The sequence below is a fragment of the Stigmatopora argus genome, chromosome 20 (assembly GCF_051989625.1).
Source record: "Stigmatopora argus isolate UIUO_Sarg chromosome 20, RoL_Sarg_1.0, whole genome shotgun sequence".
NCBI classification, from domain to species: Eukaryota; Metazoa; Chordata; class Actinopteri; order Syngnathiformes; family Syngnathidae; genus Stigmatopora; species Stigmatopora argus.
In genome coordinates, this window is record NC_135406.1 from 8,147,192 (window position 1) to 8,162,345 (window position 15,154).

General features: G+C 39.6%; 3 protein-coding genes across 6 annotated transcripts in view; 1 reads left to right on the forward strand and 2 right to left on the reverse strand.

Annotated features, from left to right (window-relative positions):
• Window positions 1-15,154, reverse strand: part of LOC144065978 (uncharacterized) — a 206,738-nt gene that overhangs the window by 64,447 nt on the left and 127,137 nt on the right. The window lies entirely within an intron of this gene.
• LOC144065976 (uncharacterized) overlaps window positions 2-15,154 on the forward strand; it is a 66,644-nt gene continuing 51,491 nt past the window's right edge. The window contains exon 1 of the mRNA XM_077589235.1: window positions 2-5. The gene's annotated coding sequence lies outside the window, so the exon portion shown is untranslated. The remainder of the gene's footprint in view (window positions 6-15,154) is intronic.
• On the reverse strand, window positions 5,722-14,251 carry LOC144065996 (zinc finger MYM-type protein 1-like). 4 transcript variants are annotated; one of them, XM_077589278.1, is made up of 3 exons: window positions 13,760-14,251; window positions 7,391-8,448; window positions 5,722-7,024 (listed from the first exon to the last, which is right to left on the reverse strand). In XM_077589278.1, exons 1-3 carry the CDS (start codon window positions 13,791-13,793, stop codon window positions 6,917-6,919), a joined length of 1,200 nt encoding a protein of 399 aa, XP_077445404.1. In that variant the 5' UTR covers window positions 13,794-14,251; the 3' UTR covers window positions 5,722-6,916. The 4 variants fall into 4 exon arrangements, with proteins under 4 accessions (XP_077445404.1, XP_077445406.1, XP_077445405.1 ...); XM_077589280.1 differs by having other exon boundaries at window positions 7,709-8,448; window positions 13,760-14,250; XM_077589279.1 differs by having other exon boundaries at window positions 7,654-8,448; window positions 13,760-14,250.

The window sequence follows — 15,154 nt, forward strand, 5'->3', positions numbered from 1 at the left end:
AGAAGGTGGGTCCTTTTTATATCTATATATTCCCTTTATCATTAAGGCTTAACGGTAATGGTAGAAGTGCTATATCTGTGCGCTGCAATTGCAAATTCAAGGGCAGTAATCCCTCAGCATTTCACTAAATCGAGGATTTTTTTCTGGGGAAAATGTTTTTTAATTTTTAAATCATTTTTCAAGCGGAAGCAACTCCCATGTCTTCTGCATGATACTAGGACTCAGCACTGGAGATTTTTAAAAATCATAAAAATGTGAAAAGCGGCCAATGTTCCCTCTAAGTTGCGCGCGTGCGCAGTTGCGCGCGTGCGCAATTGCGCACTACTCTCGTCTTCTGTTCTTCTCTGCGCAGCAGCAATCATATGGCGCGCAGTAAAAAAAAAAAAGGTTTTTTTTTTTAACCCCTTTCCCCATGATGGCGCCGTTTAAGCGGAAGCCAGTGGCAGTAGCTCTGTCCACTTATGTTTTTCGTGTTTTACAGCATGTTTTACATGAAAAATTAGAGGGAACATTGACATGCACCTGCTTGTGGCAGGTGTGATACTGGTGTGCCCATAGCGAGCAATGATGATGTCGTGACCGGATGATTCGCCTAAAGACGTTTTGCCGACGGACGTTTGACAGACGGACAGGTCGCCGAATGAACGTTCGTTCAAACAACGTTTAATGATTAAATACAAATACTAGTATTTGTTAGTTTAATGATTAAATACAAATACTAGTATTTGTATTTAATCATTAAACGCTGTTTTCAGCTGGATTTGACCGAATTTGAGAGCATTTTGAGCCGTTTGGCGAATGGACGTATATGGACGTTTTTTTTGCCTCCATCACGACATCATCGCGACATTTTACCGAGAAATTCACTTCCCTGGGCTCGGTTCTAATGTCCAAAGAGCTCCAGTATTCTATTTAATCCGGCGGCGGGCCGGATTAAAAATCCTAACGGGCCATATATGGCCCGCGGGCCGAGGTTGAAAAACTTGTACACACACGATCCGGGGGCGGGGCGAGCGTGCGAATCCCGTTTCGGCGAATGAACGTTCAGCGGAACGTCCATTCGGCGACCTGCCCGTCTGTCAAACGTCCGTCGGCGAAACGTCTTTAGGCGAATCATCCGAGTACCGATGATGTCGCTCACACTGGTACTCAGTGCGCTCAGGGAGGTTGTCTTTCTGCCCAGACCAACGAAAAATTTGAGGGAACATTGAAAGCGGCCCAGAGGAGCGAGTGATTAGCGCGTCGGCCTCACAGCTCTGGGGTCCTGGGTTCAAATCAGGGTCAAGTCCACCTGTGTGGAGTTTGCATGTTCTCCCCAGGCTTGCGTGGGTTTCCTCCAGGTACTCCGGTTTCCTCCCACACTCCAAAGACATGCATAGACTTTGCATAGTAAGGATTTTTTTTAAATTAAAAAAACATGTATAGTAAAGCATTAGTTTCTTTAAAAAATGACCATTTATAGGACAGCTTTTTTTCTTGAAAATGTACCTTTTTATTTTGACGCGTGTGGGTTTTCTCCGGGTACTCCGGCTTCCTCCCACATTCCAAAGACATGGTAGGCTGATTGGACACTCTAAATTGCTACTAGATATGAGTGTGAGTGTGAATGGTTGTCTGTCTTGTTGTGCCCTGCGATTGGCTGGCCAACAATTCAGAATCATTTGGGTTTAATAAAACAAAACATTTTTAAACATTGAAATGTGTAGGTGTGCTCTTAATTGTACTTTAATTTTAAAGGTGAACTTTTTTCCTCAAACTGTTGATTACAATGCGGGTCACCCGCGGGTGCTATACTTATTCCTTGTTAATTAAACATTTGCTTTGGCAGCCAGCATATATCAGGAATACCTTGACATACAAGTGTCCCAATTTACGGAAAATTTGAGAAACGAGCTAAATTCCGAGCAATTTTTTTCCTTGAGATTTGAGACAAATTTGAGACACGAGCTTATGAGATGGTTCCGGGTGGTCGAATATGTGTGGGTGTGTATAGTCATTTGAGTTGATTTCAGTTAAATTTCAAGTTAATGTCATGTTACGAGCCTCACCACCGCCAATATAAGTACAAGACTTTAAATTCCCAGTCTAACTTAAAGGACTTCTCGTTAGATAGACAGATTATAAAACATATCATTTATCTTCGTGTTTTTGCAGGTTTCAGAGAATATTTTGGTCCTGATGGGAAAGAGTCTGTTGGCCTTAAAAAGGAACTTGAGCTCCCCCAAATCAAAGGGGAGGAGCCAGTGTTCTCTCAACAACAAATGAGAAACGAGCAACTTCCAATCAAGCAGGTTGAAGATGATGTCACCTGGTCGCTTGGTGAATTCCTGAAGAGTGAAGAGTATCTGGGTGTGACCAGCAGAGGGGCGGAGCATGCACACACTTTAACATTACCCCAAATTAAAGAGGAGGAGCCAGAGTTCCCTCAACAGCAAATCAAAAAGGAGGAAGAAGATGTCACCGTGTCAACTGGTGAGCCTTTCAAGAGTGAAGATGATCTGGGTGTGGCCGGTAGAGGGGCGGAGACTCTGAACGGCAGCTCAGCACAAGGGCAAGCAGACAATTTAATTGCTCCGTTATCAGATAGCGAAGACTTGCTTTATGACTATGAAGGTCTTAAGGACGGCAAACTCTGGAAATGCTCTGTGTGGAAAAACCTTTGGGAAAAAGTCTATTTTGAAATCACATATGAGGAGCCACACTGGGGAGAAACACTTATGTTCTGTTTGTGGTAAAACATTTACACACAAGAGAAACTTAAATATTCATGCAAAAACACACACAGGTGACAAACCATTTTCATGCTCAGTTTGTGGTAAAAGATTTACAGAGAAGGGAAACTTAAAAAGGCACACAAGAACCCACACTGGTGAAAAACCATTTTCGTGTTCAGTTTGTGGTCAAAGATTCACACAGAGGAGAAACTTAAATAGTCATGCAAGAACACACAGGTGAAAATACATTTTCGTGTTCAGTTTGTGGTAAAAGATTTACAGAGAAGGGAACCTTAAAAAGTCACACAAGAATCCACACTGGTGAAAAAACATTTTCGTGTTCAGTTTGTGGTCAAAGATTCACACAGAAGGGAAACTTAAATAGTCATGCAAGAACCCACACTGGTGAAAAACCATTTTCGTGTTCACTTTGTGGTCAAACATTCACACGGAAGGATCACTTAAATAGTCATGCAAGAACACACAGGTGACAAACCATTTTCATGCTCAGTTTGTGGTAAAAGATTTACAGAGAAGGGAACCTTAATTAGTCATGCAAGAACACACACTGGTGAAAAAACATTTTCGTGTTCAGTTTGCGGTAAAGCCTTTTCTCAACAGCAATACTTAAAAAGGCAAACAAGAACACACAGGTGAAAAAAACATTTTTGTGTTCAGTTTGTGGTCAAACATTCACACAGAAGGGACACTTAATTAGTCATGCAAGAAGACACAGGTGAAAAAACATTTTCGTGCTCAGTTTGTGGTCAAGGATTCACAGACAAGAGAAACTTAAAAACCCACACAAGCACCCACAGTGGTGAAAAACCATTTTCGTGTTCAGTTTGTGGTCAAAGATTCACACGGAAGGGACACTTAATTTGTCATGCAAGAACACACAGGTGACAAACCATTTTCGTGTTCAGTTTGTGGTAAAAGATTTACAGAGAAGGGAAGCTTAAAAATACACACAATAACACACAGGTGACAAACCATTTTCATGCTCAGTTTGTGGTAAAGCCTTTTCTAAAAATGATATCTTAAAAATCCACATAAGAACCCACACTGGTGAAAAACCATTTTCGTGTTCAGTTTGTGGTCAAAGATTCACACGGAAGGGACCCTTAAATAGTCATGCAAGAACACACAGGTGACAAACCATTTTCGTGTTCAGTTTGTGGTAAAAGATTTACAGAGAAGGGAAGCTTAAAAATACACACAATAACACACAGGTGACAAACCATTTTCATGCTCAGTTTGTGGTAAAGGATTTACAGAGAAGCGAAACTTAAAAAGGCACACAAAAACCCACACTGGTGAAAAACTATTTTCGTGTTCAGTTTGTGGTAAAACATTTACAGAAAGGGGAACGTTAAAAGCCCACTGAAGAACCCACACTGCTGAAAAAACATTTTCCTGCTCAGTTTGTGGTCGAACATTTTCCCAAAGGAGAAGCTTAAAAGAACACTTATTAACCCACACAGGAGAACAATGTTTTCCTGCTCAGTCTGTGGCCACAGATTCGCTACAACAGCCCAATTAAAAAGGTACACAATTCAAAAACCTTTTCAAGGCACAGTTAATGTTCCAACATTTTCACAGAAGGGAACCTGAAAAGAAGACTTAACAACCCGCAGTGGCGAAAAGCCCTTTCTTTGCTAAATTTTTGGTTCAACACATTGGTTAAAAATACTTAATAATACATAATACTAAGTTTGTTGCCAAGGATTTCTTCATAAGACTTTCAAGACGTGTGTGTGTGTGCGTGCGTGTTATCTATTAATTGGCAAAAATGACCAGAATTCCTCGTGTCATTTTTGAATCATGTTGATAACATTAGTCTGCTGTGAATTTGTCTCTGTTTGGAAAAAGAGAAAACAAAGTCAAATGTTGTTTTATTTCATTTAATCTTCAGAATTTTCTATTTGCTTTATAAACTACACTATTTTCCTTTTTTAACTATAAGAACTGACTGGGGGTACATTTTGGAGTAGTTCTTTTCGCTTTTTATATTTATCCAAACTGATTTGATTTGTATGTAAATAGATCTGGCAGTCGGTAAATGAAGTCAAATGTGAATTGTTTTTTTTATGTTATTTTAATGTCGAACAAACAGATAATACCCAATATTCTTATGTATAATCATTAGTATGAAAAAAATATTGATGGCTTGAAACTTATCGTTGTGATTGTACATTGCTTTCACCTGTGGTCGCCTCCCCTGTGTGTCACCCACCTGACTCACTACGAGTGATGGGTTTGTGAGCATCACTTGTCGTTTCCATACAGTGACCCACTGCCTCACAGAATACTGACACCTGGCGGACGTTAAAAATCACTGCAGGAAACTTTTTACAAAAAGCCCAAGGGTGCATGAACGTGAACTCGAGTTCATGTGGGCCGGACTATTTTAGATATATTTATATATATAGATTTTTTTTAAAACTCTGATTAAAATAACTGGATGAAAAGCCTTAAATATAGATTTTGTCATAAATCTGAAGAATGTTTATTTGAGCTTTTTTTCTTAGTAAGGGAAGATGTCTTTTAATCATTTGTTGAAAATATCTTTATCTAGTTATTTTTACATTTTACAAAATACGTACTGAACTAAAACACAAAAAGAAAAAAATGTAGGGAAAATTGCAAATATTCGTTAAAAATGGGAAAATCAAGAAATATAATTTACATCTATAGGTTGATCCGGGTTAAGGGAATAATTTAAATAAAATAAAAAAACAAACTTTTCCTTTTGGGTTTAAGATACCTTTAAGAAATTGCTAATTTCCTGATATAATTGCTTTAAAATGCGCTTCTTCGATAACTTGTGATTGACAGTGTCTTAATTATTGTGTACAATGTCCACGAATACCGAAATTCAAATTAAACAAATTTTCTCCTGACCACGAGAGAGCGGCACCTAAATAAGACACTGATTCCTGCGAGTTCAAACTGTTTCAATAAAGAACTACCTCTCCCGTGAGGCCAATCGGCGAAACAGCAACAGCACCATCCAAACTTTATTCAATTTCTTAAAAAAAAACATAAAATATGGGCAATATATACATACGTATAAGTACAAATGTGCACTAAAACAAATAAAACATAAAAATAAATAAAATAATAATAAAAATTTAAAAATAAATAAATAAAACATGACACATCACATAACTTCACACCTTCACACAGTCGAGGACACTGTATGCGTTGCCGCGGCACACTGCTAGAGAGATGCGCTGTAACAGCCATTGACACTCGTGTGGCTCATTTGAAACAGCCACGAGCCGGGAACCTACCTCTAGCAGAAACTTCAAAGGGGAGTCCCCACATACACCTGAAGTTTCGTAGGCTATGGGCTGGAACAAGTATGTCAACAAGCGGTGCATATTTGACAGACTTCATTGACTCTGCCTTGTTCGCAGCTGAGCAGGCTTTTATTGCAGATGAAGCAATTGAATTGAGAAAAGGTGTCAACAACTGTCACATCCCATGTCAAACACTTTCCCATCTTCCATGGAAAGATTGACAAGCCGTCAGGCCTTCGCTCATCTGCACGCACTAGACCACTTGGTTCGAGAATTGAAGGAACTCCAGCTTGACCTAGTGCGCGTTTAACGATGTCGTTGATGTTGGAGTGACGGGGGAAACGACCAGCTTGGACACGGCAGGATAAGGGGTGGAGAGCTCGGCTATCAATTGAATGACCACATTTGCACAGAATGGGGTCACAAACTTTAGCACCAAGACGATGAGCAATCGAGATGCGAAGCTCATCGGGGGAGAGCTTATTGCCCAAAGTCGCACTTGGCAAAGCATTCAACCAAGCTCCGGAGGGAAACGGCACCATTATCATGGACGATTTTTTTCTGCGCATGCGCGTTTTGCGACGCCTCCTTTTAAGACGCGATCTTCAAGTGATTTATGTTTAATTTAATTCAAACTTGCGCAAACATTTTTGCTCAAACCACATGTCAGACAATTTGAAGAATATTTATTTTCTATGCATTTATAAGCGAATGCTATCAAAAGTGACGCTGGACCGCGCATGCGCAATATTCGTCACCTAACTCACCTATGCGTCGTCGACGTGTCTAGCATTAGCTACTTTACGGCCTTAAATATCAGTCAAAATCATTTTCAAGACCTCGTTGAAGTTTTACGCCGTAAAGGGGTCCAGGGGAGAGTTTAGAGCATCTCTCTTCTCAAAAACTGTATTGACCACTCTGGATGTGTGCTGCCACCGTCTTGGTGGCACACGAGGGAGACGCCGCTGGCAGATTTCGTCCAGCAGCTGTGTGCATCGAGGCGATCTAAAAAAAAAAATGCAGCAAAGCCATTAAGGTGAGCGAAAAATATTTTGCTTTCTTTAAGCTTTGAGGCCCCCTGAGTCAGTACTAAATTAAGCTGATGTGCATAGCAGTGTATGAATAAAAACGGTACTCTCTCCTTAACTTTAGCCTGCACCCCATTAAATCCAGAAGACATGACTGATGCACCGTCATAACACTGTGGCACAACTTTACCCAGACATTCATTTTCCACCAAAATTGAATAAGACCTGCAATGTCATTGGCTTGATTCCCACTGGTAACATTTTCAAATCTGACGAACCGCTCCTTGACACCTCTGCCCGTGACATAACGCAGAACCAGTGCGAGCTGCGCTGCGTTACTCACGTCTGTCGTCTCATCCACCATAACAGTGACAAACGGTGCTTTATCAACTACCCTTTTGATCTCTTCCGTCCTCACTTCAGCAATGGCAGTGATCAGGTCATTTTGTAATTTGCCCGACGTCCCACTAAACATATTATTAGTGGACAGGTGGTAATGTAAATCTGTGTTTCTCTCCACAATGAAAGAAAGAAGCTCTACATGATTTCCTTTTTTTGGGGATGCAGCGCTTGCATCGTGTCCCCGAAATGAAAGTTCCTGCTTACCCAAAAAAATGACACAGTCCATCAGTCTTTTTAAGATTTCCCTATTTTTCTTCACCTTTTCGTTGTGGCACTCCGTTTCCCTGCGCACTTGCTCGTTAAACTGTAACTCCACTCGGGTTTCCCCAAAAGTTTTGGAGAGCACCGTTGCTTGTAAGTGTCCGGCAGAGCTTTGGTGTCTCGTTGCTGCTTTGGTTAAACAAGACAGATTTGCAAATCCAGTGTTGCTCCAAACACCATGTCCATTGGTGGCAAATAACAAGCACTCCCAGCAATACAATTTGCAGTGTTCCTCGGAGCCCGTAAGCCAGGGGTAGCGCTCGTAGTTAGCGAACTGAAAGCGGCGGACACACCCTTTTCCCGGTTGTGACAGGCTTGCTAGCTTTGGAGTTGACCGCCCTTTCTTAATGATGTCCAGCTTTTCTTGATAAGTCCGTCTTGAAAATGGCTTTGACAGTAAATCTGCAACCAAATCCATTACGAGATCATCTTCACTCTTGAAAAGCTCAACAGATGACCAGGTGACATCTTCCTCCTTTTCGATGGGAGGTTGATCTTCCCTCTTTTGCTGTTGAGGCAGCTCTGCTTCCTCTTTAATTTGGGGCCATGCAGAGGTGTTTGCAGGCTCCGCCCCTCCACTGGCCCTGCCCAGATCCTCTTCTATCTTAAAAGACTCTTCACCAGTTGACCAGGGGACATCTTCTTCCTCCATTTTTATTTCAAGTTGCTCTTCTCTCTTTTGGTCTTGAGGAAACTCGGGCTCCTCCCCTTCGAATTGGGGGGGCTGATTTCTGAAACCTGCAATGACACAAAGATAAATGATATACAGTCATACTTCTAACAAAATTAATTGGCTCCAGAACTTTTTTCGTAACTTGAACATTTCGTAAGTAGAGGTGTACTATATGTAAATTCTCTAATTTGTTCCACGGTCCTCACACAACTACCAGCTAAACCCTTTAAAATTGATAATAGCGTCCCAATTTTGTATTAAAGATGTGAGCAAACAAGCAATGAGAGAAAATGAGGAAATGATTTATTAATTTCTTAAAATAAAAAAAAAAACATGTAAAAATGTGCTCTGCACTGCTGAATTAGTTCCCTCCGCGGCCGTTATTATGGGAGACGTAATACCCGTGTTCGTCTGCCAGATGGCGGCAAGAGCATTTCTTGCCAGGGCTGAAAGCTACATTTTACCCTTTTACCTGTGCCCTGTGCGTGTATGTGAATATGTGCCGCGTTGCATTTGTATGGTATTTAATCGCTTAATAAAGGGAATTGCAATCATTAATAAGAGCATTTGGTTGAGGTGGACAGGTATGTAAGAAAGAATCTTGAAACATGGATAGTGGTAGTTGTGAGACAACCAATTGAATTGAATGCGTTTGTGATTATAAAAATGATTTAAATATAAATAAATATTAAAGCGCATTGCCATGCAAAAAGTATGTCTAATTTTACTACTATTAAACACATTTTAGTCCTATTAAACCACTAGTTATTTGTTACTTTGTTAATAGATGGCGAATTAGAACAAATAAAAATGTTTTTCCATCCAATATCCTGTTTTTGGTGTTTCTTTAGAGCAGGGGTCGGGAACCTTTTTGAAAGAGAGAGCCATAAACAATTCCCATTTTCAAATATTATTCCTTCAGAGCCATACTCACAATTTAAAAGTCAAAATACATGAAAATGTGCGAATTTTCTTAGTCATTTTCCCACTTTTAAAGCACAAAAAGTCTCTGAATTCTTTTGGCAACATTATTACGCTGTTGCTAATCAATGAATATCAATGAGTTCAATGAGTATCAGAGAATGAATGCAGAAGACTCAAATCAATGCCACAGTTCCGACGTGACGTTCCTATTGTTATAGCACCCCCTATACGAGATTTACCATTTCAGAAAATGAATGAATGTTGGGATTAAAAATTGTGGGAGAAGCCCAACGTTGCCTCGGCAGCAAACCCCGACTGGGTGGATCAGATTCAAGTATTCGGCCTTTCTGCGCTCGAAGGTGGTCTTGATCCCCTCCTCTGATGGTACTGGTAGTTCTATGAGGTGAAGTGCTCTTGCCTTGGAGGACCATACCTCAATGTCTGTGCGGAGTGATGTAGTGATGATCTCTGATGATAGTTAATATTCTAATTATTTATAAGCTACATTTGAATTTTAGCATTAAATATGAAGTACTTTCACAGGCCGCACCACGGAGTGGCAGTGGGCCAGATTTGGCCCTTGGGCCGCAACTTTGACACCATTGTTTGAACGCTGCTCTCGTTGTTTAGTGCATCTACAGCTCTATTGTTTGAATTTTCAATTTAGAGCATGCAAATAATCTTTAAGGAAACGCATTGAATTTGGGTTAGCAGAAGGAGACTGCTTCTCAACAGGAAACGGACCAACGGTAGTGTTAGGAGCCCGGGTGCTCAACCTACAGTATAAAGAAGAAGCACTAGCACAACCCAAAGTGGGAACGTCCATAGCAAGTGTTGCTGACCTAACCATACCCGCCCAACGTTTTGTTTGCATAAACTCTGTCCTACATCGCTGTCGTGTCACTGTTCAATGGATAGAGAGTTGCAAAGGACACCAGGCTGAGCGGTTCTCCACTGTTAGAGCTCCCTCTCCATCCTGCAGTCTGGTAATAAACCTATTTCCTTTAAATTGATCCCGCTCTTTCTGTGCCTGTTCCTAAAGTTGTATTACAGACCTAACAATAGCGATTCAAATGATTCAAATACAGTAATACCTTAAGATACGAGCTTACTGCGGGATCGAGCTATGTCAATTTACTCGTATCTCAAGTCAATCTTCCCATAGAAATGAACACATTACAAATTAATCAATTTCCATCCTTTAAAAACCCACCAAAATTTGTTCTAATTTACTACCGACTCACAATTGGGAACCATCTGGAATGCTCATATCTCAAATTTGTCTTGTATCTCTAGGCAAAAAAATTGCTCAGAATTTTCCTCGTATCTCAAATTTCTCGTATGTTGGAACACTTATATGTCAAGGTATTACTGTATAAGAAAATTGAGTGTCGTTGAAGATTTTACTTCACAATTCTATCCGAAATAGTAGAGCCTAAATTAGGAAATTACAAAGTAAATAATCAATAATGTCATCTAAATAATATGGAAAATGTTTTCACAGTAAAGACATGCCTAAGAAATTTGAAAAAATGCAGTTTTTGTCTATTGATTTGCTAGCAAATCCAATAAGAATAGTGTTATTCAAACAAGATACATTTTAATGAAAATAATTGATATATTGAATATAGGATTAAAGAAACATTAGTAGAAATATGGTGTGAAAGACAATGAATTTGCTCAAAATAAATAAGTAGTACAATGTCCTTATACTTTTGTCATATTATAAGATGAATCACTTTTTAAACCGATTTAACGGGTCATCTTTTTGGTAGTTCCAATAAAGCTCTCTTTTTGGTGAAAAATACTTTTTGGGTCTTTTTGTTGACAAAATTAGCCTTCCAAATTCAAAGGTGACACAAAAGAGAAGCGTTATTTGCTAAGATTTAAAACTAAGAGGAAAATGAATACATTAATTTGAACAGTTGGACAAATTAATTTATAAAAGATTGTTTTCTTTCTACAGGTGTGAAAATACGGTAACTTCATGTCTGAAATTAATGGTACATTGTTTTTATCTTTTTGATGTTGAAGGGGATTATTGGTAGATTTTTATTTTATGTGTAACTATTGGAAAAACATTGAGTAAGAAAGTTTTATGGGAGATGATAGACAAACTACAAAGGGAATGTAATGTTAAATGTTTGCAAAAAAATACTAGATTGGGGTATTATTCATTTCAAACTACTACACAATACAAATTATTGACTGAATTTGGAGTTCTTGATTAGCATGCATTTTATGTGGCTTAATTGCTGTAGAGGGTACAGGCTTAATATATTAATGTCAGGTCCGCGCTTGACATTCAATAAAGTCGAACACAAGTAAGCACACTAAGGCAGTTGTAATGAGATTTTTAACCGCTTCTGCGGAAGGGGGGGGGGGCACGAAGCAAAAGTAGAACGATCGGTCAATCTTCCTGCCCTCCCAAAGTGGTCTCCACCCTACCCCCTCTGCTCCGCGGGCTTTATTGAAACAAGATCACGTGACATAGAAATAGGCGGTAACACAAAAGTAGATGACGCGCGCCTTAACCCATAGTTGTTACTGTAAAATCCTGTAGGCGGAGTTTCTGTAAAATTCTATTCTAGTGACTAAAATCTAAAAGAATACATTTCATATTTCACAATTAATCCTTGCAAACAGGGGGTAGATGGTCTCTGTCTGTTCAGACATAGGCTTTATCATCATCATCATCGAATCATCAAAAGCCTATTGTCATCATACCTAGCTGCGTATGACGAAATTGGTGGTGCTAATCCACAAAGTGTGCTTTCCCGGTAAAAGACCAAAAATAAGTAATATAAAAATATAAGAGTCACATCCTGTTAAGGTAAATACTAAAAAAAATGCCTAATCTAAGATATTACTACCCACAGAGATCCCGGTGGTTCATTGCAGATTCGTTGGCAATCTGCTGTGATGGATATATCGCATCTCCCTCCAAGAGCAACCAAATCCTGGCGACTGTAGGAAAAAGTTTGTCTCGCGGATGTTAGCAAACAACAAGACTGAGGAAACAAAACACCAAACTGGAGAGCAAGAGCCAGCTGCACCCATGCGCGCTGCCATCTTGGGTCAATTACCTCCTCACTTACCTACAATCAGCCAGCAGGAGGCAGATCACCGCCCAACATCTTTCATGTTACCTGACCCCAAAGTTATTGCACAGAAGGGATTGTGTGTCGTGCTACTGCAAGTTCAGAGTCCTGATGGCTGTGGGAAAAAAACTGTCCTTAAGCCTATTTGTCCACACATTGTGAGACTTGTAGCGTCTGCCAGAGGGCAGCAGCTGGAAAAGGTTGTGACCAGGGTGGTATGGGTCCCCCGACAATGTTCTCTGCTGAGGTAGTGCGGGCTGGCAATGTCTTCTAGTGTGGGCAGAGAGCAGCCGACGATCTTCTGGGCAGTGTTAATCACTCTCTACATGGCCTTTTTGTCTTCTGCCATGCTTCCAACAGACCACACTGCAATGCAGTATGCCAGGATGCTCTCCACAGTGGCTCTATAGAAGGTTACCAGAAGCTTAGTGTCCAAGTTGTTCCTCCTGAGTACCCTGAGGAAATTGAGTCGTTTCTGGGCCTTCTTCACTACTGCCATGGTATAAGTAGACCAGGAGAGCTTATCCGTGACGTGGACCCCCATGAATTTAAAGGACTGGACCCTGTCTACACATACTCCATTCATGAGTCGGGCCAGATCTGTGTTGCATTTGCGAAAGTCCAGGATTTTCCAACTAGAAGTCATTTAAGCTAGAAAGGGAATTTAAAATCTTATACTTATATCGCAGTGGTTAGGCTGGAAAGAAAGGACTAATATGCTGGGCGCTACAGCAACAAAACTAAACAGGAGAGGATGCCATAAATTCATGACGTTGCCAACATAGCACTGTTGTAGTATTCTCATCAACTATAAAATGGGTTTAAAACTGTTTTTTAAAAGTGTATTTTAATAAGAAAAGGACTATTGGTCAGTGAAGTATCCCCACAGGCTCTTAAATTTTTCCCAAATCTTTGTTGAGCCTCCTCTTTGCAAATAGTCTCTTGCATTTGAGATTTTAATTTATTTAGAATCCTTTTATAAAAGGGTGATGCATCAAATATTAATGTTAATCCTTTTCAATTAAAGTAAAAAAGTACAGGTATTCATTTTTGACATTGGAAAAAAAGTCAATAATCAATTTCATTTATTTATTTTTCAAAATTAATCATTTTGAAATAGTTTTGGATACAAATAAGTGAGGGAAAGCTGTTTAAGAGTTCTAAAACAAAATAAACATTAAATATTACCTTTTTATGATTTAATCGTTTGTTTGCATTGTTTTATTGTCTTGAAATCAAGCTTGTACCTTCTGTCGAATTGAGAATAAAAATACTTGCAATTGCAGCGCACAAAAATAGCACTTCTGCAACTAAGATTAAGGGAATACATCGATATAAGAAGTGAACCCACCTTGTAGTCTGTGAAGAACTTTCTCGTGCATCATTTTGCAAACTGTCGAATAGAAAACTTTGATAGCTGCTAGCTAGGCTAAGCTAAAGAAGGGAGTAATGCTTCACAGTTCTTCGGCGACTAGAAGACTTGTTTCTTTGATAGATGCTTGCAGGCTAAGCTAAAGTATCCTGCAAAGCTTCAATGAGGTCTAAACGACTTGAAGTTGACTGAGATATAAAGCCGTAAAGTAGCTAATTCTAGATAGGTCGGCGACGCGCGTGTAAGTTAAATGGGGGGATTTGCGCAGGCGTAGAACACTCGTCACTTGCTCCGATGGCATTCGGTTTATAAATGCAGAAGATTCAGACACAGGAAATAATAATTCTTCAAATGGTCTTACATATGGTTTGAACACATTTTTTTCGAAGGTTTGAATTTACCTCATAAATCACTTGAACATTCCGACTGACTTTTGCGTGCGCAAAACAAATCGAAAAGGAACCATTGCTGTTTCGCGGATTTGCATCCTGGGAGATGTAGTTCTTCATCGAAAACGTTAAAACTCGAAGGAATCATTCCCTTATTTTGGTATTACTCTCTAGCGGTCGGGAGAACAACTGTATTTTTTTCATTTCAGTATTCGTCTAAACCACATGGCGGCCCGGGGGCCAAATCTGGCCCGCCGCATCATTTTGTGTGGCCCAGGGGCCAAATCTGGCCCACCGCATCATTTTGTGTGGCCCGGGAAAATAAATCATGAGTGCCGACTTTCTGTTTTAGGATCAAATTAAAATGAAGAGTATAGATGTATTAAATTTCCTGATTTTCCCCCTTTTAAATCAATAATTGTAATTTTTTAAATCATTTTTTTCTGTGTTTTTAGTTCAAAAATCATTTTGTAAAATCTAAAAAATATATTTTAAAAAAGCTAAAATAAACATTGTTTTAGATCTATTAAAAAAACTGAATATTCAGGGATTTTAATCCAGTTCTTTTAATCCATTTAAAAAAAATCTAAATATTATGTCCGGCCCACATGAAATCGAGTTGACGTTAACGCGGCCCTCGAACCAACCCGAGTTTGACACCCTTGGTCTAAAACAACAGGGCACACACATTTAAAACACATGATACTACAATACTACACACCCATTTCACACACAAACTCAATTCACCTATAACAATCCCCCTTTCTCATAAATTGAAACCCAGTGGTGTGCCGTCAGGGCCTTCAAGGCCTTCTCTGCTGGCCTAAGAAATATCTGAATTACAGACTGATGTTAATTATATTTTTCCATGAATACTTATTAAATAATTCCAAGTTGTCTGTTAGCTTCCTTTCGTTGCTTTTCCCCCTGGTTGCACTGCTTCCAGATGTGTGTTTTCATATTGAAGCATTTAACCAATCGCATT

Bases quoted from the DNA above. Each gene is read 5' to 3' on its own strand.
- LOC144065996 (XM_077589277.1), bottom strand. From the start codon at position 13,793: ATGATGCACGAGAAAGTTCTTCACAGACTACAAG. The intron at 8,449-13,759 runs GTGGGTTCACTT...GTGTCATTGCAG, and splicing joins AGTTCTTCACAGACTACAAG to GTTTCAGAAATCAGCCCCCC.